This window comes from Melanotaenia boesemani, chromosome 1, assembly GCF_017639745.1.
Source record: "Melanotaenia boesemani isolate fMelBoe1 chromosome 1, fMelBoe1.pri, whole genome shotgun sequence".
Classification (NCBI taxonomy): domain Eukaryota; kingdom Metazoa; phylum Chordata; class Actinopteri; order Atheriniformes; family Melanotaeniidae; genus Melanotaenia; species Melanotaenia boesemani.
Genome location: NC_055682.1, coordinates 9,438,549 through 9,465,808, shown reverse-complemented (window position 1 = coordinate 9,465,808; position 27,260 = coordinate 9,438,549). Strand labels below are relative to the sequence as shown.

The following is a 27,260-nucleotide window of genomic DNA, read 5'->3' as shown; positions in this document are numbered from 1 at the left end:
GAATGTTTCATGAAGATGTCTTTAAGTATAATTACACTGGTAATCCCATGGAGGATGGGTTTGTGCGTCACAGACACGAAAATAAAATCATTAATTCATACACTTTCCAGTTTTTCAGTTGTATGACTCTTTTCTTAGAATTGGGCGACTTTTTATTGAAACATAATTAAGGATAATTACATTGTCAAATGATGTCTAAACAATATCAAAAGACAAGATATTTTTCCTTTCTGCATTTAAACATTAACCATTGACAAAGTAGCTGCTGCTTCACTTCTCAAGCAGTGTTGTAACAGTCAATATGGAAAAACTGAATATTAACATTGATCAACATTTTGAAATTTAAGTTTACATTACTGGGAGGAGTTTTCTGCTTTTTCTCTTAGCTGTGATAGTTTTATTCCTAATGCATTTGAACACAAAAATTTAAACAGAATAATCTGTTGCATTACTTCTCCTCAAGCAGGTCGGTACAACATATGGTCTGTGTGTAGGAACAAAATAACTTAACATCGGCAACAATATTCAGAATGAATATGATCATGACATTATTAAGTGTATTTATACATGATTGGGAGGAGTTTTCCAATTTTTTTCTTTGCTGTGATTATTCCAGCCATCTCCTCTGTTATGGCCTCCCTGCACCGCTCTGCAAACACAGACATCTTCTCATTTGCTTCATCTTGTGGAAGCAGCTCCTTGAATGTGTCTGGAAATGTGATTGCTAGTTCAGCAATTGCTGCTGTTCTTGCAATTGTGTTGCGGTCAACGTTGATTTTGGCAAAGGCCCTTTTCATGGATCCATACTTGTTGAAAATGTGCAGGGCATTCTTGTAGCGGCGGATAACTCCATCCGTTGTGGTCACTGGTCACAGAAACAAATAAAAAAAGTCATCTTAATTAAGGCATGCATTGGTGTTGTTAATTTAGCACCCTATGGGTACTGTAATATAATCAGATTAGAAATTATCCCACCTATTATCCCTCTGATTTACATTGCATCCTCCTTTGTTCTATTAGATTTAGCTCCCTTTCTACCTGCTACTGTGGCTAGCAACAACCTTCCATCAACAGCATGGAAGGAGGATGACCAGCAAGTAATGTCCTTTCTTACCTGCCACAGAGGCTGTACCTAACAAAGTAGATTTTTTTCCATATCTGTTTCCGAGGCTAAATATCTAACAAAATTAGAGAAGCCTACACAATAACGTGGGAAGAATGAGAAAGCTGTTCAGCACATGGCTGTGAAGATCTGAACTAGTAAAGCACTCGGAGAGCGCAGACCTCCATGAAGCTTACTGATTGTCATCCGACATTGCATGGATCACCCCCAAAATTTTATCACTTTTTCCTTAGGGCATTCCCAACAAGTTCTGAACATTTTATCAAGATCTGACCATTACTTTTCGATGTATGTTGCTAACTAACAAACAAACAAACAAACCCCGGGTAAAACATAACCTCCTTGGCAGAGGGAATTACAGATTTTAAGAGCGAGTACTAAATTATAACATTAGTGTCCAAATAATGTTATAATTTAGTACTCACTCTTCAAATCATTATAACATCAGTGTCCAAAATAGGGGGCTGAACAGTGGTGTGGTGGTTAGCACCGCAGCCTCACAGCAAGGTCACTGGTTTAAGCACCGGGCAGATGTGGAGGTGGTTCGCAACACCGCGCTATTGACGAGCCTAATCGCAGGGCGTTGTCAACAACCGCCACCACCGGGAGAGTGTCCTTGCTCCCTTCAAACTTCTATTTACATCCGGTGCTACCGCAAGAGCTTATTAGCTTAAATGTTTAGTTAATCAATTATAATCAAATATTTATTGAAAAAGGCTTAAACGGCATCTTTAGCCTGGTTCACCACTGAAACAAACTAACAGAACCTTAATTTGCGCAGCCTGCATATTTGTTTCTTAATAAAAAACACGACCGAATTGATCAGTGTGACGGACGGAGAGAGAATACGCAAGCAACATGGCATAAGTGACGTAATGTAAGGGCCAGACTATTTATACTTTCATGATGGTCATCCGCATAATTACCATGCAGTTTATCATTAGAAGTCGCAGCGCACGTCATCTCCTGCTGCTGTATCAGCGCGACCCGCCACCTGATCTGAGAACGTCCTGAAACTGAAACCAGAGCAGCGCAAGCAGCGCTCACAACCCGCGGCTGCAAACATAAACAAAATAGGATATATACATATATTCTCTCTCATATTTACACAGCTACAACTAAAATCCGCTTAGTTTTAGAAAAAGCCAGGGACCAGCAAAGCTCCATCATTTTATCTGTTTATTAATGTGAAGATTTCAATTATTTAAAAAGTGACACAATTTTTTTACCTGTTTATGTCCTAAAAGTGACGAAAACTAGACTTAAACCTTTTTAGTTTTCGTCGACTAAAACTGGACTAAAACTTAGCCTACTGAAATTAGGATTGCGTAATGTTCATGAATAGATCCATCTCTCTCTTTTTTTAAATTGCGTTGACAGCGCATACCGCGCTGTTGAGACAACATGCAACACCGCAGAGGAAATTCCTTAACCGCGACAGCCCTACTTGCATGTTCTCCCCATGTATGTGTGGATTCTCCCCGGGCACTCCGGCTTCCTCCCACTGTCCAAAGACATGCTCTAAATTCTCCGTAGGAATGTGAGTGTGTGTGAGTGGTTGTCTGTGTCTCCATGTTGGCCCTGCAACAGACTTGCGACCTGTACAGGGTGTACCACCTGTTAATTGACTCCGGCCCACCCACGACCCAATTTGAATTAAGCGGTACAGAAAATTAAGGATTGAATGAAACAGTGTCAAAAATATGGACATAACACAGCAACGCTTACATCCCATCTGATTACTATTATCTAAGCCCACGGTAATAGTTCTTTTTTCTTCCAAATATGAACCATAGAAGATAGTTAAGTACTGGTCAACTTTAGGGTGGAAAGCATTTGATTAGAAAGATGATCAATGCCTGAGCTTACTCCTTGAACGGCTGTGAGAAGCAAGGTGTTTCTTGGACTTCTTGGCCTTCTTCTTTTTCTTCTTCTTCTGCTCCTCTTCCTCTGAGGATGATGAGAAACTGGATTCTGAGGATGGGCACGGAGATGTCGAAGTTGAAGTAAGTTCCAGAGCAGCCTTGCTGGAACCTGTGAGAAGGTGGGTTGGGGATAGATGGACAAGTACAAAATGTCAGGAAACAAAGCTCAAAAACTTAGACTGTACAGTATTTTTCAATGCAATTCAAAGCACTCTTGGTACTGGAGATGCTTTAAAAATATTTCCAATGAACTGGACATTCTAGGTGTAGTAATTATTATCATTAATAACTCACATTATCCTACTGTGCACTAGGGATGCTCCGATCAGGTTTTTTGTTGCCGATTCCGATACCGATTACCCACAAGTGCCGATCACTGCCGATCACCGATAATCACATGGATTGGCTGTAATTTTCTTATAAGCACTGCTGACTATTTGATGTGGAAAAGGAACCATAAAATCCCCCTAATTTAGACAATAACATGTACATAGTACAATGCGCTATCTTTCAGTAATCAGTAGTACTATATTTTAACAGACTGAAAACACATTAAGGCTCTCATCAGGCTAAATAAGAAAGTAAAACAAATTCTTAATATTGCCAAAAAAAAGCCAAGTAAAATAGGCGTCCTCCACCACTGAGAACGGTTGGTCGTCAAGGCCGATTAACTTAATTATTTTTGTGGTTATTTGCTTGACTGTCACGCTCATACGGACGAGTGTTGGTAATCGTTAGCTGCGCTCTGGCTGCACCAGCGTCTTCCTTTCATTCTGTGCAGTGAGCCTCGAAAATTCAGCGTACTCCGTCAAGTGTTTGTTCTTTAAATGCCGTATTAGATTCGTTGTATTCAAGGATTTTGACGTACTTCCCCGCGATGTACTTTTGCGTTGCACGTGTTGCAGGATGCAAACTTTACATCACTCTCACACACGGTGTAAAACTTCCACACGGCAGACATGTTTGCTTTGGATTTGCAACCGCGCGCATGCACATTGTGGAGGAAAGCGGGAGCTATGACACTGCACGCAGCGCTTCTGCAGGTTGCAGAGTAGGAAATATAGGTGGTCAGATTTTGTGATCGGCAACAAAAGGCATTGATCGGCGAACACCGATCACATACTTTTTTACGGATATCGGCCGATAATGATCGGCGTCCGATCGATCGGAACACCACTACTGTGCACCATCCTTACACTCGGGTCCTGAAAACCCTATTTCAATTTCTCCTGCACAATTTGCATAACCTCTAATACTGCATCAATAATATTAATTGTACAGCATTTGCACCTTTCCCAGTAGATCCAGGCATGTTGGAGGCTCCCTTAATTTGAGAAAGGAGGAAGTCCTTGTCATTTTTTAGATCCCTGTTGGCCTCTTCCAGGTATTTAATGCGGTCCTCAAGGTGTTTAATCTTGTGTTGATCCACCTTGGCTTGTTCTTTCAGCTTGGCCAACTCCAATGCCCCTGTTGGAGACACTGTAACAAAGGCAATTCGTTATTATTATTAATATTATTATTGAAGTCAGTAAATATTAGTGGTTTTCTGGAGTGCACTATATTGAGTTTTGTTCCTCATTCTTTTCAACTCATTAACATACTGTATATAACATACATTGCATGATATTATGCCAGCACAATACCTCTGATGCTTTCATACAAATGCACAAATAAGATAAGTAATACTATGTGCCAAAGTCACCCATAGCATTAACTAATGGGTTTTTTGCACAGTTCAACTATATCCTGAACTTACTCAGGCCATTTAGTGTGGTCAGACACACATGGAATAATCACTTCATCCAGTGATGAGTGACAGTAACAAAGGAGCTGCTTAAGTTCATGAAGCTGTGCATAAAGCCCACTGATCAAACACAGATTAGAAATCTGCTGCCAAAGTAGCAAAATACATATAACAGCCACAGCCAAAACTTCTGCTGTTAAGGAATTAACTTATTTACTGTAATGGTGGGAGGAATTAGAATTTCATATTCCCTTTAGGGGAAAGTAGTAAAAGAAATAAATTTTGAAAAATAGCAATATTCACTCAGTTTCTTTGGGGAATATTTGACTAGCTTCTTTTTCTTCAGTCGAACGGGGACCTCTTCCACATCTGTCTGGTTGTCCTTGTTTGTCTCGTCCACAACTTCTTCCTGAGCTTCCTCGGCCTTCATCGCCTCACACACCCTTTTGGTCAAACGAGTTTCCATCTGGGAACAATTGTGTGTGGCAAAGAACACATGCACAATGCAAAGGCAGCAAATGTTACATAGAGGCAACTTTGTAATGTAATGTATTTGTCTATAATTACAGAGATAAAAAATTAAATATATTGGAAAAGGCTACTGCAAACTTGCTGACTGCCTTGAAATACCCACTAGCATTAATTACTGGACACCAGTTTAACATAAAACGGTCTGACGTCAATATTATGTAGCATACTCCTCTCAAAAATTCTGAAGAGCTTACCTCTAAGGCAAACGTTGGTGGTACTAGCTACTTTGCTTTCCTGGTACGGTTACCTTTATACGATGAAGCTTTCACGCCAGATGCAGCACTCCTGTGTGTGGATCGATAGCTCTCGTTAGCCAGGGGGACGTTGACGTTACGTGAAAGCGCGCATTCAGTTCAAATTCAAACATCACGGGTATTACAATTACCACAACAAAAAAAGAGGATGATTAAAAACATTATGAAAAAGTATAATAAAGAATAGTAAACCCACGAAAACCAGGCTTGTGTTGGTAGCAATGTAATGAGATGTATTGTCTATTAATCAAGCAATCACAAAATCGAAGTGACGTACTTCCTGACCTTCCTGCTTTTGCAAAGAGGCGCGGAACTCCGACTGCGCGAGCGGAACGGGCCAGCGGTCATTGTTTGCAATGGTACAAGTGAGAGAACTGATGAAAATGATTAGGCTGTCAGATACAAAGAAGAACAGAAGAAAAATAATTAGATGGATGCAGAAACGTGGGATACTGAGGAGGACCGTAAAGTGTGTAAAATGCAATCGTCGCATGCATCTGGTGACCTGCCATGTCAAAGATGGGCTGTGGTGGTAAGCACAAGCTAACTAACTTGCTAATTAAGTTATTATTATTTGTTATTTAAGAAAACCTTGAAAGTTGACAGCATAGCATTAAGTAGTAACGTTCTAATTTGATTGTGTCTTGTTAAAGAGAAGTCTGAAATTAGCATTAGTCTACTGTCACATTAAAAGTTGGAAATCACTAGTTATGCTCTAGCTTGCCTGTAACATACTTTTTAAAATATCTTTTAAATGAGGTAGCTTACTTCTTAGCATTTGCCTTCTTTTCCCACAGGGTTTGTAAGCATCATAGAAGTTCTCCACAGTCTGTACGCAATGGCTCGATATTCACGAAGTCTCACATCCCCTTGATAAAATGGCTTGAGTTCATGCACAGGTACAGTATTACTAAGAATGAAATAAAAGTTTTCCTTTCTAAAAAAAACACATTCAACAGTATGATTTATAGATTTATTGTTGATGTAGTATCCCTTTATTGAAATTTTGCTCCATTAGCTTCCTCATTTCGCACTTGAGCTATAAATGTATGAAATAACACCTGCATTCACCAGTCACTACATCAGGTAAATCTGTGAATTAAAAATGCATTCCAAATGTAACAGGTCTTCCACAAATTAGATTATTGTTGACAATGTAAGAAAAGTAATAATTACTTTATTGAGGACACTGTGGGCGTGCTGATGTACTTGTCAGGTTTAAGAACACTTGCAATAGAGTATGGACTGTGTACAGATTTGTATTGTTGGTTTTAATATTAGTTTCATGTCAGCCCAAAAAATAAAAATAAACAAAAATCCTCTTGCACTACCATGATAGCATCTGTGTCCAACTGGAATTGCAGCAGTCTGGACCGCACTATTTGATTTCTTGCCTTTGTTGTTCTCAGATGTAAGTTGCTTTGAATAAAAGCACAGCTGAATGTAGTAGTAGTACAGTAAATCAATGAAAATGTTATCATGGTGACCATGCTATTCAGGTTCCTTAATTATTTTATTTTTTCTTCAGGTTTGCACAAGGTTTGCAGTTGAAACAACTTGCCATGATCACTGACGGGATAGCAGCAAGTTCCAGGACATTAACAAGGATGGCAAAAGTACTCAGAAAGGTTGTCATATTACATGCTAGTTTCTAACTATGATTACTGTAATCAATTTTGTAAAAGACAAAATAAATACACTAATTTGAAATTTGCTTGTTTACATATTGATTTAATTATGAAAATAATTAAATAAACCCAATTCACTAGTGAAGTTTATTTAGCACATTCCATGTGCTTTGCATAAAATATAAAATAAACATTACAGCAGAATTCGGAAGAAGTATTAAATGAAATACACGTAAAACTTTTATTAGGTCACAGTGAGAATATTTGTCTCCTTTTCTATTATGGTAAATTAATTTTCTTTAGAAAAATGGCTCAACAATTTGTGACCATTTGCCCTTTTTCAAGTGCAGTGACTAATTGTCTATGCACCTTTGAAATTGCTCAACTGTTATATTTCTACATTTGAAGGTTTGCATTGCTGCCGTCAAGCGGCTGAGGAAAAGAGGAATGAGGATCGGTGGTCGTCATCGATTTGTTGTCATCGACCAGAGCAAATTTGCCCACAAGCGAAAGGTACATTTTATATTTGTATGCATGTGTAGTATATTTAGATCAGGATTTTTATGGCAAGGTGCAGTAGTGCAATAAAGATGGTTAACTTTAATATTAGTGTATGATTTAGTGTCACGGAGAAATGCAAATGCAGTTATTTGGCAGTGCTTTATTTTCAAGCAGCATGAATCAGTATGAAGAATCAGGAAGTCAGTATTACTTACTCAATAGGCTTACATGATGATTGTGCAGCACATCCTCTTATGTCTTTTTTAAATGCAGGATAACAATTGATGCAGCAGTGCATGTGAGAATAACACAGAAAAAAATTGAATACAACCTAAACCTTAAAGTGTTTGTCTTTTCTTATTTACTTTCAGTACCATCGTGGTCGATGTGGCAACACTTGGCGTCGTGAGCGGCAGTGGGTGTTTGGGATGCTGGAGGTTGAAGGGAAATCAAGAAGACCTATCCTGAGACTTGTCAGGGATCGCACAAGGAAAACCCTCATTGGCAAAATAAGACATCATATCAGACCCAGAACATCGATCCTCACTGATGAATGGCGTGCCTATAAGGGGCAGCTTGCTAAATATGGATATGATCAATATTCTGTCTGCCATAAAAAAAACTTTGTTGATCATGAGAATGGTGCTCATACTCAACATATTGAGCGTGCATGGCAGAACTACAAGCTGGAAGTATGGCGCCATAGAGGTAACCGTACTCTTGAGTCACTGAAGCTTCATCTCAAGATGATAGAGTGGCACCACTGGTTAGGTGTACGTCATTACAATGGCGTCTTGGGCAGGCTTTTCCATGATGTAAAAAAACAAGTCAAGTGAACATCAAATCTAACTATGCACTGTCTGATGGCATCAATATTGGACTGACTCAAACATTGCCTCGTGGCACTTATATTCATGTTCTCTCCTGACAAGATCCTTGTTTGAGTTGTATGAACTCTGAAATGTATGTTAATTTAGATAAAATGAACTGCTCTGGAAACCCCTGCTTGAAGAAGTAATACATTTTCTTTTGTCAAATGTTAACTTTTCCTTTGTGTTTCTTTTATGTCATATGCCTATGTTGTAAGGCATTTAAATTATTTGACTACAAGTACGCTTAATGACCTTTTTATGAAAACTTAAAATTGTTCCACTTTACTTCACAGAAAACTGTCATAAAACTGTTATAAACTGATTTGACTGTAACTATGCTTAATGACATCTTCATGAAACTAAGAGTGTTCCACTTAACTTGAATTAAGAGAAAATAGTCATAAAATGGTTATAACTGATTTGACAGTGTAATTATGCTTAATGGCATCTTTATGAAAGATAAAGAATTTTCCACTTTACTTGAATTCAAAGAAAATGGACATTAAACTGTTATAAACTGATTTTAATGTAGTTATGCTCAATGAAATCTTAATGAAAAGTTCGAATTGGTCTACTTGAATTCAACTGATTTGACACTAACTATCAATGACATCTTCATAAAACATAAAGAGTGTTCCACTTCACAGAGAAATAGCCATGAAACAGTTATAAACTAATTTGACCTTGTAATTATGCTTAATGGCGTATTAATGGTACTGTCAGATTGCTCCACTTTACTTGAATTAAAAGAAAACAGTCATGACACTGTTATAAACTGATTTGACAGTCACGTTATACTTAATGGCATCTTAATGAAAACTTAAAATTGTTCCAATGGAATTAAAAGAAAAAAATCCTAAAACTGTTATACACTGGTTTGACTTGGTAATTAGGCTTATGACATCTTAATGAATAGTTTTAGTTATAAAGCTTGACAGCTAGGTCTATGTCATAGTCTTGGTTAATGTCAAGTTGTCATAACAAAGACATCTTAAACAATGTCAACTCTGCATCAAAAGTGTCATAATTTACCGATTGACCCTTAATGACAACTGTCATAAGCATTCATTCATGTCCATGAAAGGTGTCATGTCATGATTATGACAGCGTTATGTCAGTCTTATGCACACCCATTCAAGTAAAGTGTTACCGGGGGTTGTCTTCCAGTGACCTCTGTGAGCCACTTTTACAGATGTGGACAAAATTGTTGGTACCCTTCAGTTAATGAAAGAAATTCTCACAATGGTCACAGAAATAACTTGAATCTGACAAAAGTAATAATAAATAAAGATTCTATGAAATTTAACCAATGAAAGTCAGACATTGCTTTTCAACCATGCTTTAACAGAATTATTTAAAAAATAAACTCATGAAACAGGCATAGACAAAAATGATGGTACCCCTAAAAAAGACTGAAAATAATGTGACCAAAGGGACATGGTAATCCAAGGTGTGTCCACTAATTAGCATCACAGGTGTCTACAATCTTGTAATCAGTCAGTGGGCCTATAAATAGGACTACAGGTAGTCACTGTGCTGTTTAGTGACATGGTGTGAATCACACTCAACATGGACCAGAGGAAGCAAAGGAAAGAGTTGTCTCAGGAGATTAGAAAGAAAATTATAGACAAGCATGTTAAAGGTAAAGGCCATAAGACCATCTCCAAGCAGCTTGATGTTCCTGTGACTACAGCTGCACATATTCAGAAATTTAAGATCCATGGGACTGTAGCCAACCTCCCTAGATGTGGCCACAGGAGGAAAATTGATGACAAATCAAAGAGACGGATAATACGAATGGTAACAAAAGAGCCCAGAAAACCTTCTAAAGAGATTAAAGGAGAACTTCAAGCTCAAGGAACATCAGTGTCAGATCGCACCGTCCATCATTGTTTGAGCCAAAGTGAACTTAATGGGAGACGACCAAGGAGGACACCATTGTTGAAAACAAATCATAAAACACCTAGATTGGAATTTGCCAAACTACATGTTGACAAACCACAAAGCTTCTGGGAGAATGTCCTATAGACAGATGAGACAAAAGTGGAATATTTTGAAAGATACATCAGCTCTATGTTTACAGATGGAAAATTGAAGCATATGAAGAAAAGAACACTGTTCCTACTGGGAAACATGGAGGAGGCTCTGTTATGTTCTGGGGCTGCTTTGCTGCATCTGGCACAGGGTGTCTTGAATTTGTGCAGGTACAATGAAATCTCAAGACTATCAAGGGATTCTAGAGAGAAATGTGCTGGCCAGTGTCAGAAAGCTTGGTCTCAGTCGCAGTTCATGAGTCTTGCAACAGGACAATGACCCAAAACACAGCTAAACACCAAAGAATGGCTAAGAGGAAAACATTGGACTATTCTAAAGTGGCCTTCTATTAGCCCTGACCTAAATCCTATTGAGCATCTTTGGAAGGAGCCGAAACATGCCGTCTGGAAAAGGCTCCCTTCAAACCTGAGACAACTGGAGTAGTTTGCTTATGAGGAGTGACCAACATACCTGCTGAGAGTTGCAGAAGTCTCATTGACAGTTACAGGAATCGTTTGATTGCAGTGATTGCCTCAAAAGGTTGTGCAACTAAATATTAAGTTAAGGGTACCATCATTTTTGTCCAGACCTGTTTCATGAGTTTATTTTTTCAAATAATTCTGTTGAAGCATGGTTGAAAAGCAATGTCTGACTTTCATTGGTTAAATTTCATAGAAATTTTATTATTACTTTTGTCAGATTCAAGTTATTGCTGTGACCATTGTGAGTTTTTCTTTCATTAACTGAACTGTACCAACAATTTGTCCACGTCTGTATATCCCTTTAAATGTCAAAATCAAACCTACATCCTTGCTCTGATGTTTTGGGGTTTAGTACAAGAAGCTGAGTGTAGGTAGGTAACTGGTCATTCACTTCATGGGATCGTTTGGAAACACTCACCTCATTTTCAACATACACATCATCATGATGGTGGATTTCAGGAGAAACAGGAGTAAGCAAAGCATTGTTCATGTCCTGGGAGAGGAGGTGGATGTGGTGGATGACTGTAAAAACCTGGGAGTTCAGCTAGACAACAGACTAGACTGGAAAGCCATCTTCAAGAAGGGACAGAACATACTTTTGTTTTTGAGGAAGCTGAGATCCTTCAGTGTTACACAGTATTACACAAAAATATCACATATCTTCTATAAGTCTCTGTGGAAAGTGCAGTCTGCTTTGCAGTCATCTGGTGGGGCAGCAGCATTAGAGCCAAACTTAAAGAAACTGAACAAACTAATCAAGAAAACTGGCTCCGAGTTGACTGCACAGAGGAATGCTGCCCACGCTGAACACAACGGACAAGTTTTCACACCATCTACACAACACAGTGAGAAAAGGGTAAATTTACCAAGAGGCTTCTTTGGATTAACTGCAAGACAGGAAGATACAGCTCAATACTACCAGCAGTTCTAGAACAAGAACTTAAATGACTGATTAATGGTTTCTAAAAAAAATTATTAAAGGCCCTAAAGTCACGAAACAAGGGCCCCACCAATCAAATGGCATAATGAAAACAAAAGAGCTTTTAGGGGCACATTTTTAAAGAAGTTTTGATTATAGTTAGCATACAATCCAAATTCTAAAATAAATTTGAACACTGTGAACAGAAACAAAATGCAATAAAGTCCAAATCTTATGAACCAACATTTTTTCACAATACAGAATAGAAAACATCTCATATTCAAACCAAGACACTTTAACAAATTAAGGAAAATATATTAATTAATCTTGAATTTAATTGCAGCAACACTTCTTAAAAAAGTTGGGACAGAGGCAACACAAGTATGTGATGGTAAAAAGAAACAGCTGGAGGAACAGCTTAAGCACAGTTTAGGATAATCAGGGAAATTGGCAGCGCGTCAGAAACTTGATTGGGTATAGAAAAATCCCAGTAGATAGACAGAGTCCTTCAGAAGTTCAGTCTGATATGACTAGACTCAAACTTAACTTTATAGCCATCAAGGAAATGAATGTGTGTTATGCAAACCCAATACCTTAATTTATTTAAAAGATTTCATTCCAACAATGACGTAGCTGAGAATGGGATGTAGGTTCAACTTTTAGACTGACAATGACTTTAAGCACATTGCTAATGCATAAATAAACTGGTTTAAGGAGACATGTTTAAATGTCTTCAGGTGACCTCAGTTTGATTAAGAATCTGTAACGTGACTTAAATACTGTTAAACACCAGCTGAGCTCATCCAGACTGACGTAAAGCTGAAGCAGGTCAGCCTTAAGGAATGGGCAAGAATCCCATTAGCTAGCTATGCCAAGCTTACAAAGACATATCCAAACTGCAGCTGAAGGGGTCTCTGCAAAATCTTGACTTTGTGAGAATGAACACTTGTGTTCTGAGATAAGTATTTACTCTAGCAAAGTCCCCCTTACTTCTGAATATATGACATTGTGACAGTCCCGTCACATCTTGCAACATCAGATCATCAGCACTGAAGTATTAGTCTAAGTGACATGCTACTGCTGTAGTTACTGGAGATGAAACTAATTAAAACCATAAGCAATACAGTTTACATTCATGCTAGTCCAATCCAAGGATTTATGAGATGATTTACTGAAAGGACACAAAAAAAAAAAAAGAATCCAAAATCAATTGTTCTCCTTTGGATTTTTTGTCTAAACTGCAACTTTCGTGGGCTAGAAGGAACTAAGATATATGAAATATCTATGAATGAATGAATCAGTGTTTATTGGTGGGGGCTGACTTGGACATTGGGGTGGGTGCTGGCTCGTATTGCCTAGCTGTCTGGGTCTGATCTTTGTTGCGGCCCAGTCACATTTGCACAATCACTGATCAGGAGCCTTATATCGGGTAAATTTGTTCAGCACACCACAGTAGTCAGAATGTCATTCTGCTTGCGACAATGCTGAAAGGACAAAGGTTAAAAAAAAAAAGAAAAAAGAAAAAAAGAATTTCTATTTTGAACATGTTAAAAAAGAAAGCAACGGCAAAATGTTTACCACCCGCAACAACAACAGAAAAAATCATTTCAATCATTTCAGTTCCACATACTCATGACTATGACATTTAAGTTTCTTGACATATAGTGGAACGAAGGTATGAAGCAGCATTACATGGAAATACTAAAGGAAAGAATGGGTATTTAAGAGTTGTCTGTGAGTGTGTGTGTGTGTGTGTGTGTGTGTGTGTGTGTGTGTGTGTGTGTGCCATCTTACAGATGGTCTTGGAAGCAGCAGCTTGTCTGGTGCTAAATCAACCAAAAAGGACACATCATTCCGCCACTTATTGGAACTCCACTGGCTACTCATGGTTGCCCAGATCAAATTCAGGTTACTAATGCTGGCTACAGAGTGACTTCTGGGTCTACCCCCAGCTATTTAAACTCAATCATACAGACTGTTACTCCCACTCAACTAGTGCAGTCCTCTAACATGGTCTGGAACAGCTGCTGCTTAGCAACAAAGCAGACACAAACCAGACTTGTTTGTGGTTGCATGATGGTAAAACCAACAACCAAAAGCTATAAGAGTAGTAGTGTACCTGTCTACCATCAAGAACTTGTCTTTTTCAAGAGACCTTCCTCTTCTTAGATGCAAAAGCTTACTTTGTATGTATTCTTCCTGTACTTCGTCCTTTTATTTATATTTTCCCTAATGTTTTCATCCGGTAGTCTAACTGAAGCTTGAATATTAACTTCTACATCACTTTGGATTAACTTGTTTACTTCCCAGCATTGCTGTGAGCTCATTATATCTTTAATTTGTGTGACTGCAAACTGTTGGCAAGAGCAAAGAACATATATTGATATGAATATAAGATCATTGTAGTTTAAACATTTCAGGAACATAAATTAATTGGGATTAAATTTGTACTTAGGCTTATTCAGTTATAACTCAATGAAAGTTTTCTTTGTGATGTCATAAATGAGTAAATAAAGTAAGCACAACATGAGTTGGAGCACAAAACAAATGTGAAAATTATCTTCATATTTGGCTCCATTTGTTGCAGAGTTCTCAAAGTGATCATACTGTTCATACCTAACCTTCTGTTCTTTGAAATGTTGGTGAACCTGCCACATGTATAAAGTTGCCTACTCTAATGGTGAAGGTGCAGTCCTGATGACAGCAATGTGCAGAGGCTGACCATCATGCAAAGCATTGGTGTGCAGCAACATCCAGGATTGGCTGAAAGGACAGCCCAACCCTTGTTCCACTTCCTGGTGAACCAGGTGGTTCACCTGAAGGAAACATCTTTCAGTCTTTCTAGGTGGGGATCAGGCAAAGGAGCCATACATTCCAATCATGCAGGAGAGACAAGACACACCTCTGGTGAGTATGTAGCATGGCCATGTTTTTATTCTGTGAAGTGAAAGATTGCTGCCTGAATAAGTGGAAATATGTGATGTAGAGAAAGGCTTGTGTTTTTTTTTTTTTTTTTTTTTTTTTAAAAGCAGTGGGACAGTTGAAGGTTTGCATCAACACTGTACAGTATGTCAAGGTTAATAAAGCAAAATGGTAAACTCAATTGAAAATGTATTAAAAAAGAAAAAAAATCGGTAGGTCTTGAACTTAGAGGATATAATTGCCTAACTGCATTTAGTTTTATTTATGTAGCATGGAATAAAATGTTATCTCAGGGGATTTTACATAGTAAAGTCATGACCTGACAGAATTACAGTAAGAAAGCCAACAATTCCCACTGGAGCATCTTTCACAGAGGGGAGTAACGCCCTTTTTAAGAGGATCGAGCCTCCAACCGATGCTCAGATTAATTAGTAAGTTCCTGGAGATGTACTCAAATATGAACATATTTTTTGTAAGTATGACAAATACAAATACATGTTTAAATTACTTTTCCTTTTTTCTGGTAAAGCAAGCTTTATTCCACTAAACTAGAAACAACTTATTTGTTTGTTATGAAGTAAAAGAGATTTTTAAGCAATAAAAATGGTTTAAACAGTCCAGCTAGTGCAGAGCTTATTTGAATTGTATTCAGTTGTAAAATATTTTGATTTAAAAACTAGTTACTGCTTTGCAATTCTTTTTTAAAGAATACATTTGAATTTAAACCATGTTTCAACATGTGTCTGAAGGGGGTTGTTGGACCTTAGAATTTTACTTAAAGTATAACAACCACATGTGCACATTTTAAAATAAATGTTAAAATTTTTGCATGGAAAACAGTGTGTTTCCTTGAGATATGCACACAGGCATAAATATTTTAAATACATACACACATGCACAGAGCTTAACATTCTTTCCTCCATCTTTGCATGCAAATCGTCCTGTTTGCATGCCCAGCAGGCCTTTTCCCAGACCCAAACCTGTAGTCAAATAAAAGCTTCCGCAACAAGCCCCTCGCTTACATTAAACAGATGGTGAAGCAGAAACTGACTCATTCTGTACAGCATGTTTATGCATCGCCACATTCAGCTAAAATGCCTTTCTTAATTCAAAGTACACAGAGAAGCTACTGCTTTTTGCAGTATGGATGTACACTTCTATACTTTTTTTTCTGTTTTATATAGATATATTTTGTTATATATCTGATCATTGTTGCTCAAGTGCCCATGCAAATAAGAATGGCAAATAAAGGCCTGTGTTTACAGAGGCAAATGGATGATTTATCAATAATAAATGTGTTTGCTTTTTGAACTGAGTGCCATTTATTTTTATTAAATGAATCTTTCAAAGATAAAGATTGTTTCACATTTTCATAGTGAAACAACATCTACTGTTATAATGCCAAAAGCACATTTTCTAAACACGCCAGACTATAAGCCAAACATAGAGATGTCATTGCTTAAGGCACTAATAATAAAATGAGGATACTTTTAAAAGTAATGCCACACATTGTTTTTATTTACTGCCACACAAATTGCAACCAAGAACTCAATCTTCATCAAAACAGTATTAGTTTTCAACAACAATTTTTTACTGTTCCCAGATTCAAAGCAGCACCTGCTCACAGCAATCATGCAAAAATATCAGACACACAGATTCTTTCAGAGCCCAAACCTTTATTCACATTTTGCATCATATCAGAGGAGTTTCCTGTTCTATGAATTCACAATGTGTGGCCCACTTTTCCCACTTTTATGTAACTGAGGGACTGTTTTGTGCATTTCTTGTTCGAGCATCAGGAGGGGAGAAGCACTTTGCATGTGAGGCGAGAATGAAAATTCTGCCAGCTTTGCATTAACCACAAGTACTTAGAGCATTATAACCTCTCCATCTGTAAAAGAGAGTTGAGTAAGTCATCAAGGATACGCTGGAAAAATGACCTAATACATGTGTATGTGTTTGTTTATAGAGGACATTGCAACCGCAGACACGATGCCTCCAATGTGGGAACGTACTGGAGTGGTCAGAGGAACACAGGTGTGTGTGTGTGTGTGTGTGTGTGTGTGTGTGTGTGTGTATGTTTCGGTATAAAAGACAATATGAGCAGATGGGTCTATTGTCTCCAGATGAAGTGATACCTACATCATACTGATGGAAGAAGCTCTTATCTGAAACAAACTGTGCTGTTAAGTTTTCATTATAAAGAAATCATATCTACTTAGAACAGATGCTTGCTCTCTGATTAGCCCAACAATTTGGATTCATAAGACAGGAAGCAAACATTTGGGCATGACTAAGAAGTCTTGAATAACTTCAAGTAGATTTTCTATCTAAATTATTCATGTGTGATATGGTCGTTTCTAAGTTGTAGAATAGGATGCTTTGTGGGGGAGGACAAAGCAGTCAAACTATAAAGCATTCACAATATCTCCATTGATCTAAATAATTTAATTGATTGGGATTCTGTTAACAGTTTTTGCTTTTTCAGTATCATATACATCATAAGATGATGAAAGCTTTGATCCATTTATTAATAGAGCTCTTGCCAAAAAAAGCAGGACTTGTTAATTTTAGATTCGCACTGTATCCTAATAGAAATACATTAGACGATCAGGTTTCTCTTGCTTCTCCCGTTACTCCTAATGCAACTTCTAACAATCCAACATGCCTGAGTGAAATCAACCAATGGGATCTAAAAGTAATCTCTAATCCATGTCAATCACTGCTCCTTTTATGGTTGTCGTGGTTATTTGCCATAGGCCTAGAAGCATAGCAGAGAGAAAGGAGGTGGAACCTGCAAAATGTATTAAGTTTTTCAGCTAAGTCTGCTTTCTTCTACATTATAACTAAGAAAACTATTGTATGACACATTGAACTAATAAGATTAATTTAATATTTGGAATATAAGGGGAGAGTGGTAGCCTAGTGGTTGCAGAAGTGGGCTTGGGTTTGGAGAACCTGGGTTAGAGTCAGCGGCATGCCAACAGAAGTGAACCACTGTGGGCCTACTGCTGTCTACTACATCTAGACATGGGTAAAATGCAGAGCTGAATTTCCCAATCAGGCTTCATAAAGTAGGGATGATCGTTATTATTATATTCAGTTGCGCTATTGATGAGTTAGCAACAAAGTTAGAAAAAGTCCAACAGATAAAACTGACTGGTTTTCATACTAAAAATTTCTATTCAATAGTGTAAGGCTTTTTTTTTTTTAATGAATATTAAAAGGGAAGAGGGGTTGATTTGTTTTTGTTTGAACAATTTATGGAAATTTTGGGTACAACTATTTTGCATTTAAAAAAGTGAGTAAAAGTCTAAATTCAATTTCCCAATTTGTTCTACAGAAAACTTTGTGATTTAGAATAACTATCCAATTCCCACATGTTCCCTTAGTGTTCTTCTTGGCTGTTCATGCTGCTCAACAGTGGATGAGACTCTTCAGAATGTAGCCAGAGGTCTGGCTGACAAAATGAAGAAGGAGAAGAGTCACTGGGCAGCTGGAAGAGTGGGTGACATTGACTTTATCGGCTCTAGCAAGACAAGAGGAAAGGTGAGGTTAAATGGCACAAAAGGTTCATAAGGTTTCATAACCACACCTAGCAAGAATCACTTTGGAAAGTGGGCGCTTACATTGACACATTTCTCTTTCTTTTCTTCAGTTTGTGAGAGTGAGCAGCAACACAGATCCAGTGCTGATCTACCAGATGCTCACAGAAGAGTGGGGCCTTTCTCCTCCACACCTGGTAGTGGCATTGGTGGGAGGAGATGAGGTGGCTCAGATGAAGCCCTGGCTCAGGGACACTCTTAGAAAAGGACTTGTGAAGGCTGCACAGAGTACAGGTTAAAATCAGGGCAGCTGAATTGCTACTACCAACTGTTTAGTGCCATTCTTTTTGTTGAATCAGCTGTAGTTCTTTATGTATTTATGCAATATGTTGAATTTTATGATTTGATTTTAGAGGAACTACTCAGTATTCTTTGTAAGATAGATAGATAGATAGATAGATAGATAGATAGATAGATAGATAGATAGATAGATAGATAGATAGATAGATAGATAGATAGATAGATAATACTATTAAAAATAATACTCTTTCAGAAACTCCTGTTATATATACACTGTAAAAATAGGGGGAAAAGGGGGGGAAAAAACCTTTAAAATACTATACAAAAACAGGAAGAAGTCAACGTCTAATCATAAATTTACAGAAAACAAAACAATATAAAATACAGTTTATATCTCTATTTTTAAATGGGATCTTTTCTTAAGTGGCTTTTTAATTTCAAACAAAAGAGAAAAGCATGTATAATATTAGTTCATTTTATTGCCAGTCTTGTTCTTGATCTTGGGTTCTCTAGCCCCAAGTCAACCTTAAGGCTAACACCATATTCATGTATACTATGAAAAGGTATAAATGAATGCATGGTAAAATAACTGTAAAATTGACTGTATTAAAGTATTAAACTTAAATTTTGCTGTTATATATATTTTTTTTCCTACAGTGTATAGTTTTTATTGAATTAACTCAAAATCCCAGTGCTCTGCATACACACACATACACAATGGCTTTATGTTCTCCAGGGGCATGGATTTTGACTAATGGTCTTCGCTTTGGCATCACCAAGCACTTGGGCCAGGCAGTGCGAGATCACTCCTTGGCCAGCACCTCCTCTAAAGTTCGTGTAGTGGCCATTGGCATCGCTCCCTGGAACATGATCCACAACCGAGAGGCCCTAATCTCTGCCAAGGTTCCTGCTCACAAACAGACAATGCAAAGCCACTAAAGGCAACATCATCTCTGAGAACTGTTAATGTTAGTCTTTTTTTTTCTATGCATTTTCCTAAGGTGGATGAGCCTGCAGCGTACAAACCGCAGGACTTGCCCCATGGTTCTGTGTATTCTTTAGACAGTCACCACTCACATTTTGTGCTTGTGGAGGAGGATCCCAAAAGACCAGGAGCTACCAGTGAAATGAGAGTAAAGCTGCTCAAGCACATCTCCCTTCAGAGAACAGGATATGGAGGTAAAATCCTTTAGGTCACTGCTGGGAACAGAACAATAGAGTAAGAAAATGATTCTGAAAAATGCTAGCTTTCATGATGCTAAATTATAAATGCATTATGCATTATTTCATTGTGATGGTGTACATAATACATGTGGCTGTTTCATATATGCATATCTTAATAGAAAATCGTCCTTCATATTTTATAAGCTTTTGATATGGTTTGCTGTGAAATCAAAAGCTTCAACATTGTACAAAAGTCAAGTTAAGAATTCCTTTTAAACTGATAAACCGCGCTTTTCCTCTTTTTGTCACTCAAGGCCACCTCTGTGCAAAGTTTCCTAGAAAAACAATCTGACATTCGATAAAGAGAAAAGGAAAGGTCAGGGCAGTACTATGGAAACAACATTCATAAAAACTTATTTGCATGGCTCCAAAACAGTTTTTACAAACATGATTTCAACAATATTATACAGTGACTTCTGTTCTTCCTAATTAATATTTAATGCCCTTTTTCATTTTCTGGTTCGTAACCAGGGAATTATGATCCAACTCAGTCAGGGAAAATGGGAGAAAACATTTAAGCAAAGTGAACTGTTAATAAAAAAAAATAAAAGTTATTTATTATTTAGTTAAGAAAATGGTATATACAACAACAAAAGAAAATCTTCGACTAAAGTTTTGGCCCTTTGGGACTTGACAAAAAAATACCAACACAGCCAACTTCAGTCTTTCTAACACAACTGGACCATCGTCCCACACTCAAATACAACAAGTTAACACCACCACTTCTTATGAAGCTAACAAAAGAGAAAATAAATGTTTTGTAATTGAGCTACAATAAAAAATAGCCAAGCTTCCAGGTATCCTAAACAAATGCTTCTAGACAGATTTAACACAATAACATCAAACTGCACATATCATGTTTGTATCAATAATAAAGTATTGCTTTTAAGGCTTACAGCCTCTCAAATACAAGCAATAAAGTTAAAATTAATAAACTTAAGATATGATCCAGTGTTGAGTACTGGGTTACAATTATAAGAACACAACAATAAGTTCAAGCAGACACAGCGAACTAGAGGTGTGCTCACACCAAAATACATCTGCCCAGAGTAAGAGAAGAACAAGGTTCATATTTGTCCCAAGCGAAGTGCATAGATTGTTGGGAAGGAGTCCAGGGCCCCTCCAACCAGCAGAGTGTGGTTAGGTTCTCAGAGGTATACAAGCAGGATCATGGAACCAGTCCTGCACAGTCAGCTCTGAATTCTCAAAAGCCAAGTTGCTAAAAGATAAAAATCAAGATATAATGCCATGTATATTTTATGTTGTAAAATAAATAAATAAATAAAAAATAAGATGTGTCACTTGCTATTTTGCAGGATCAGGAAGTTTTGAGATTCCTGTTTTGTGTCTCTTGGTCCATGGGGAACCCAGAATCCTAAAGGCAAGTTATATTTCATTAAACTGCATTTGCTCCCCAAGAACTTTAAGGAAATAACTCAAAAGAGACTCTCAGAAGCCAGGAATGGTTGTAGCCGTGGGTTATGCCAGAGGTTTTTCCTTCCTGTTAAAAGGGAATTTTTTCCTTTCCACTGTTGCCCACCACTTCATGCATGGGACTACAGTGAACTCAAGATTTGATGCAATCTATTGGTTTTCCTTAGATAGACAATTGCCAGCTTAGGCTTGAAAATTAGGCTCTCAGTCAGATGTTCATTGTGCTATTTAAGCAACAGACCAAAGTAAGAGTGAAACCAAGCTCTCCATATTATCTGAAAACTAATCTCTTTAACCAAAAATAGTCAGCAGTTTATGGATGAATATAGTCGTAACTGAGGAAAACAGAAACTTTAGTATTTGTTAAAACAATGCAGTCCTTTGTTCAGGAATTAACAGTTCAACAATTAACAGAATAACAGAAAATTTGTCTTAATGTCAAATCTCTTCTGACAGAGAATGTACAAAGGAATTGGAAATTCCACACCGTGGCTGATCCTGGCCGGCTCTGGAGGTGTGGCTGACATCCTTGTCACACTGATGAATAAAGGCTGCTGGGACAGAGACAGTGTTCATGAGCTACTGCTGGACACCTTTCCAAATGCCCACCACAGCACAGACATCAGTAACTGGGTCAAGCTGGTGAGAGCAATGTGCACAGCATAGAGGCAGGCACTTACAAAAATATACACATGACTTGAATATTTGTAGAAAAATGGGGCACGCTGGGGTAAGACTTTGAGGTGTGCTAATGTGCGATTTTTATTGTTATTTTAAGAATTTGAATGTGGCCTGATTAAGGTTTTGAAGCAGGAGGGCAATATTCAGTAAACACTGAAGAATTTGTGATGATATGAAGCAATTCATTGGTGCTAAAAAAAAAAAAAGAAAAAACAAAATAACAAACTGTATATTGCACACTAATAACTGACTGTCAACCTGCCCAACAGATCCAGAAGATACTCGATCACGGGCATCTCCTGACTGTCCATGATCCTGAGCAGGAGAGCTCCGAGCTGGATACAGTCATCCTCAAAGCTCTTGTCAAGGGTAAAGTACTCTTTGTGACAGATATGGTCAAGAAACTCAAAATTCCCTGCAGCTGCACAATTACTGGTTTTCTGTATTGACAAAGGCTTGACATTTTGAGCACTTCATAGGTTGTGAACTTGTCGACATTTTACATGTCTGTGTGGTTATCAGCTTGTAAGAGCCAAAGTCAGGAGGCTCAAGACTACCTGGATGAACTGAAGCTAGCTGTGGCCTGGAACAGAGTGGACATCGCCAAGAGTGACATCTTTAATGGAGATGTGGAGTGGAAGGTGAGTAAGTACATAATAATTTGATTAGGTGTTTCTCAAATTAGCTATTTAATTTCTTATATGTTCCAGTGCATCATTTGGAGTGGTTAGTACTGCTCAAACTACAATCAAGTCAGAGTTAAGAGAAACGACCTGCCCAGTGAGGCTGTACTCATAAAATATATACAAGGATGCATTAAGCTAAACGGTGACATCTGTATGCCAGTGCAAATATACGTCAGCAGATATTATGTTTTTGAAGATTGTTAGTGTGTTAGCTTCACTTGCTTTACTTCAAACATTTGCTAATTAATACAAATAAATCAGTTCATGTCAATCTTGGAGCACTAGATGTGCTAGTAGGATCATTCTCAAAGGATCATGGACGTCTAGATATTTTCACAGTATAGCAGGAAATATGTCTGACTATGAATCTGTTTCATATAAACATTTCAACCCGTCAACATCTGTTCTCAGTTGATCCTAAAAAAACTTACTGACTGGTTGTGGCTCATAGCAGACAGGCATGTCATTTTGCATTGTAGATATGAGCAGAATAACTGAATAATTAATCGTGACAAAACCCTGATGATCTTTGCAGGCATGTGATCTTGAAGAAGTCATGATGGATGCTCTTATCAATGACAAACCAGACTTTGTGCGCCTCTTTGTGGACAACGGTGTGAACCTTGGTGAGTTCCTTACCTACGGTCGACTACAGGAGCTTTACTGGTCTGTGTCGGAGAAAAGTCTCCTTCACAACCTGCTCCTCAAAAAGTATGAGGAGAAGCAACTCCTGCTTGGAGCAGCCAGAACACACGGTCCACCGGGACACCATCCTATTGAGCAAGGGAAGCCACGCTTCACCCTCTATGAGGTTGCCAAAGTGCTGAAGGACTTTCTTCATGACTCCTGTAAAGGCTTTTACCAAAAGATCCCTACGGTGAGTGATGTTCACTTCAAATCTTTTAGTGAATAGTACATACTTGATAAGCTCATACCAGTTGTTTGCTACATTAGTAAAAGTTCCAGACATCTTGTCACAGTTTCTAATTTCCTGGGGAACATATTTTTTCTCTCCTAACCACTCTCACACAGCTTCATTTAAAACTTTAGAGACATCAGAAAGATGCAGTAAGACAAATAATATATACATTTCATGGTAAACTTACTTCCTGGAGAATGCTAAATCTTTTATTGTGTCCTTAATGGTAAGTCGTCTCGCACAAGTAGGAATGAAACATTAGATCTAACCTATAAAATAATCACATTGCTTTTTTAAACAAGTAAAAATGTAAATTGAATTTTATTGATATAACAATCAAGATAAAAAATCACAATGTGCTTCACAAAAGAAATACAAGAAACAAGAAAATATAAAACACAACAACAAAAGCTAAGCAAAGAATTGAAAAGATTTTAGCTGCTTTTTGAATCAGATCACCAAGTTAATGGACAGCAAACTCAGAGGAAGGGAGTTCCAGAGAGTAGGAGCAACTGTAAAGGCTATTACCTTTCGGTTTGTAGCTGTGTTTGCTGTATGACCAGCTGACCCTGATCACATGACCTTAGGGACCTGCTGGGGACATATGGCTGCAGAAGTGATCAAAGCTCATTCGAACTCTACTTGACTCACTCATTGTCAAGATATATTAACTGATTAATTAATTTATTTGCTCTTCTCATTTGAAGTTAATTCATATTCTTATCAGTCTTTTGGGTTATCTGATTGCCATAGTTCCTCTTGGCAGTGCAGGTGGAGTAATGACTAGAATGAATGGAGTAATGGTATAACTCATATACAAGCACTGCATGTTGTGTAAACTGTGTGAATCTGCCCCATTTACTTTACATGTTTAATAAATTCAGTGTAATATCTGTGTGCTCCAGGAGAAGTCGGGAAAAGGTCGACTGTTCCACAGCCAGAAGAACCTGGCTGAGTTAGAGGAGCACTGCGAACATCCTTGGCGGGATCTTTTCCTCTGGGCCGCCCTTCAGAACCGACAGCAGATGGCTAACTACTTCTGGGCCATGGTCAGTCTTGTTGGTTTCTTTACTTAGTTGTGCTCCAGCTCATATCATAAAGGCACAGTACGTTCCAGTTAGCTGCACCCAAATAGTTCGATTTAAAAAAAAAAAAAAAAAAAAAACTCCTTAAATGGAACTAAAATGAGCAGAATTACACAGTGAGAGTTTGCATTCTGCATTCAATTTGACAGAAGTGATGGGGACCAGCACCGTTCAGGTGTAGGTCATTCCTGCCATATGAAAATGTCACTATAGATAAAAGAGCCCTGGAGACTGCATATTTATCAAGAGCATAGGTGAACTAAAAAGCTATCTTATCTTCAAGAACATTATTGAAATGAAGGTCATGTTGCTTGCTGAGGCTGTCAACTAGTGCTGAGAGAGTCAGACAGTATCTAAAATCCTGACAGAGTTAATGAGAAATATATCCTGACCTGGGATTGATGCTTCATGAATAGTTTAAATGACACCAATCAATGACAGTGTCTCTTTGGTTTTTAATATCTTTTAATGGCACCTTTTATTTCTCTGCTGTCCTTTCCTGAACTAAAGCAATCAATTATTCAAATCTCACAAGCGGTCGCCCTTATGTGCTCCTTTCCTTCTTATTTTAAACATTATCTGAAATCATGGTAATTACATGCAGTGAATGTACTCTCCCCTCACTGCAAATAATTTTACCACTCAGACTGTTGCCTGGATGTCTGCATTTATTATTTGAGGATTTCTCATGTTGAAATCCTCATCACAATTACCCTCACTGGTTGGCTTGTGAGTGAAACCTCACATATTCAGTAGATAACATTGCAAATTAGCCAAAAATTGTATTAAAGAGCACAATAGATACAAATCATTGAAATACAAGAGGGATGAGGTCAGCAGAGAGCATTACGTCAAATTTTCTGCATCAGCATGCCTTCTTTTCATTTCTGAATTTGCCATGTCACTGTTTGCATTGCAGTGCTGTATATACAGTTTTTAAATGGAAGTCACATGTTGACAACAAAACATGACAACATAATACAATAAAGTACTGTAAGACCATACAAGGACCATGTCAGTCACTCACTCTGAAGATTCCCTTTCCATGTGAAAGAGCATCCTTTGACTCTTTTTTTTCCCATGAGCTTTGTGTCTCTTAGCAATCAGATGTTTCACATTGACATAGAAATTGCCCAAGAATCAGGGACATATGCCTTGCTGCATTCTTCTTGAAACACAGAACATTAGTGCTGTTAATCATACTTTTTCGACAAAATTTTTAGAATATTTAAAGGAATAAAAACCATATTAACTTTAATCCTGTAATGTCATAATATAAATATACACACACAATGACTATGCCTAGTATTCTTCAGAGGCTTCCTTAGAAACCAAAAGTAAAAGTCAGAAATGACCACATTTTGCAGGTAGGAAAGACACATTCAGGTTAAGTACATCCCTTTTATATACTTCACTAAGGAAAATGAATGTTCCTTAGTAACAACTACACTGTGCACAGGTGCAACAAAGACAGGTCATTGGCTTTGCTGGTTCGTACAGACTCAGGTTATGTGTGTATTTATTTTTGTTTCTTTTTTTTCGTCTAACTCTAAGTAACAAAAAAGCACATTTCTCTATAGCTGACATACTTTATGATTAAATTATTTTGAATTCTGTTCACTGATTATTGTATAATATTTGCAAAATTACCAAAAAGAAGTCACTGGTGTCCATTCATTTCAGCATGTTAATAAAATCACAGAGCGGGGGTGGCAATGCATATTATTAGATCCATCTGCACAGAATGAAAATCTAAAATAAATTATAAACGTGTAAAGAACTAAGCATAAACTGGATTCTGGGGGGAGCAGTAAGAAAACTAATTGAAATGTTTAAGTCATAGTGAATGGGCAAAGATCCTCACAGACAACACAGCAGTAGGTTAAAGGGAAAAGAAAAAATCCCCAAGATCAAAAACTATTTTATTATTTTTTGTTTGAATTCTGCTATCATACCTACGTAGACTGTATACTTTATATGTGTAAAGCCATAATTTACAGGATCAAATGAAACAATACATCAAATGTGCAGTAGAATTGTAACTGATGCACTCAGTGCAATCATGAAGATGCAAACGATGAAGCTCTCCAAATTTCTACACTAGATATTTCTTCCAAGCCTATTTCTTGGATACAGCTTTCTTTTAATCCTTCAGGGCCCTGAGGCGGTTGCAGCAGCGCTGGCAGGTTGTAAGATTCTGAAAGAGATGGCACGCCTAGAGTCTGAGGCTGAGTCTGCACGCAGTATGAAGGAAGCCAAGTATGAGCAGTTTGCCCTTGGTGAGTACATAAACTGTTCAACGACAAGAGCTGACAGTGTGGTCTGAGAAAGTAAAGGTCAAGTGTACCTCGACTTACTTCAAACCAACATTGTCTTAGATAAACACAAGCAAAATCCCACTAGAAGGGATTATATTACATATCTGAAAGTAGGAGCTCTTAAAACATTGCA

The 27,260-nt window shown here is 37.7% G+C and overlaps 3 protein-coding genes across 7 annotated transcripts in view; 2 read left to right on the top strand and 1 right to left on the bottom strand.

Annotated features, from left to right (window-relative positions):
• Positions 1-252: 252 nt before the first annotated feature.
• LOC121636592 (coiled-coil domain-containing protein 106-like) lies at positions 253-5,953 on the bottom strand. Of its 4 annotated transcripts, none has more exons than XM_041980228.1 (6): positions 5,863-5,953; positions 5,518-5,608; positions 5,096-5,258; positions 4,339-4,527; positions 2,993-3,157; positions 253-865 (listed from the first exon to the last, which is right to left on the bottom strand). In XM_041980228.1, exons 3-6 carry the CDS (start codon positions 5,256-5,258, stop codon positions 552-554), a joined length of 831 nt encoding a protein of 276 aa, XP_041836162.1. In that variant the 5' UTR covers positions 5,518-5,608; positions 5,863-5,953; the 3' UTR covers positions 253-551. The 4 variants fall into 4 exon arrangements, with proteins under 4 accessions (XP_041836162.1, XP_041836174.1, XP_041836153.1 ...); XM_041980240.1 differs by having other exon boundaries at positions 5,571-5,608; XM_041980219.1 differs by having other exon boundaries at positions 5,855-5,947.
• On the top strand, positions 5,934-8,542 carry LOC121641808. The gene is made up of 5 exons (XM_041988116.1): positions 5,934-6,109; positions 6,375-6,476; positions 7,106-7,205; positions 7,614-7,718; positions 8,078-8,542. The coding sequence occupies exons 1-5, from the start codon at positions 5,934-5,936 to the stop codon at positions 8,540-8,542; spliced, it is 948 nt and encodes a 315-aa protein (XP_041844050.1).
• A 6,326-nt stretch (positions 8,543-14,868) lies between these two features.
• The window catches only part of trpm5 (transient receptor potential cation channel, subfamily M, member 5), a 19,591-nt gene continuing 7,199 nt past the window's right edge, over positions 14,869-27,260 (top strand). For both annotated transcript variants that reach the window (XM_041979980.1, XM_041979971.1), the window contains exons 1-13: positions 14,869-14,920; positions 16,905-16,972; positions 18,328-18,484; positions 18,594-18,774; positions 19,517-19,683; positions 19,782-19,959; positions 21,321-21,385; positions 21,895-22,080; positions 22,389-22,488; positions 22,642-22,760; positions 23,341-23,682; positions 24,630-24,773; positions 26,965-27,088. In XM_041979980.1, the coding sequence (XP_041835914.1) occupies positions 14,894-14,920; positions 16,905-16,972; positions 18,328-18,484; positions 18,594-18,774; positions 19,517-19,683; positions 19,782-19,959; positions 21,321-21,385; positions 21,895-22,080; positions 22,389-22,488; positions 22,642-22,760; positions 23,341-23,682; positions 24,630-24,773; positions 26,965-27,088 (1,858 nt within the window). In that variant the 5' untranslated portion in view covers positions 14,869-14,893. The remainder of the gene's footprint in view (positions 14,921-16,904; positions 16,973-18,327; positions 18,485-18,593; positions 18,775-19,516; positions 19,684-19,781; positions 19,960-21,320; positions 21,386-21,894; positions 22,081-22,388; positions 22,489-22,641; positions 22,761-23,340; positions 23,683-24,629; positions 24,774-26,964; positions 27,089-27,260) is intronic.

What these genes read in the sequence shown, in the direction of transcription:
- LOC121636592 (XM_041980228.1), bottom strand. Translation starts at nt 5,258, where the DNA reads ATGGAAACTCGTTTGACCAAAAGGGTGTGTGAGGCGATGAAGGCCGAG. An exon ending in ATATTCCCCAAAGAAACTGA is followed by an intron (nt 4,528 to 5,095) that starts GTGAATATTGCT and finishes CCTTTGTTACAG; the next exon opens with TGTCTCCAACAGGGGCATTG. An exon ending in TTCTCACAGCCGTTCAAGGA is followed by an intron (nt 866 to 2,992) that starts GTAAGCTCAGGC and finishes TTCTGTGACCAG; the next exon opens with TGACCACAACGGATGGAGTT.
- LOC121641808 (XM_041988116.1), top strand. Translation starts at nt 5,934, where the DNA reads ATGGTACAAGTGAGAGAACTGATGAAAATGATTAGGCTGTCAGATACA. An exon ending in GTCAAAGATGGGCTGTGGTG is followed by an intron (nt 6,110 to 6,374) that starts GTAAGCACAAGC and finishes CTTTTCCCACAG; the next exon opens with GGTTTGTAAGCATCATAGAA. An exon ending in AATTTGCCCACAAGCGAAAG is followed by an intron (nt 7,719 to 8,077) that starts GTACATTTTATA and finishes ATTTACTTTCAG; the next exon opens with TACCATCGTGGTCGATGTGG.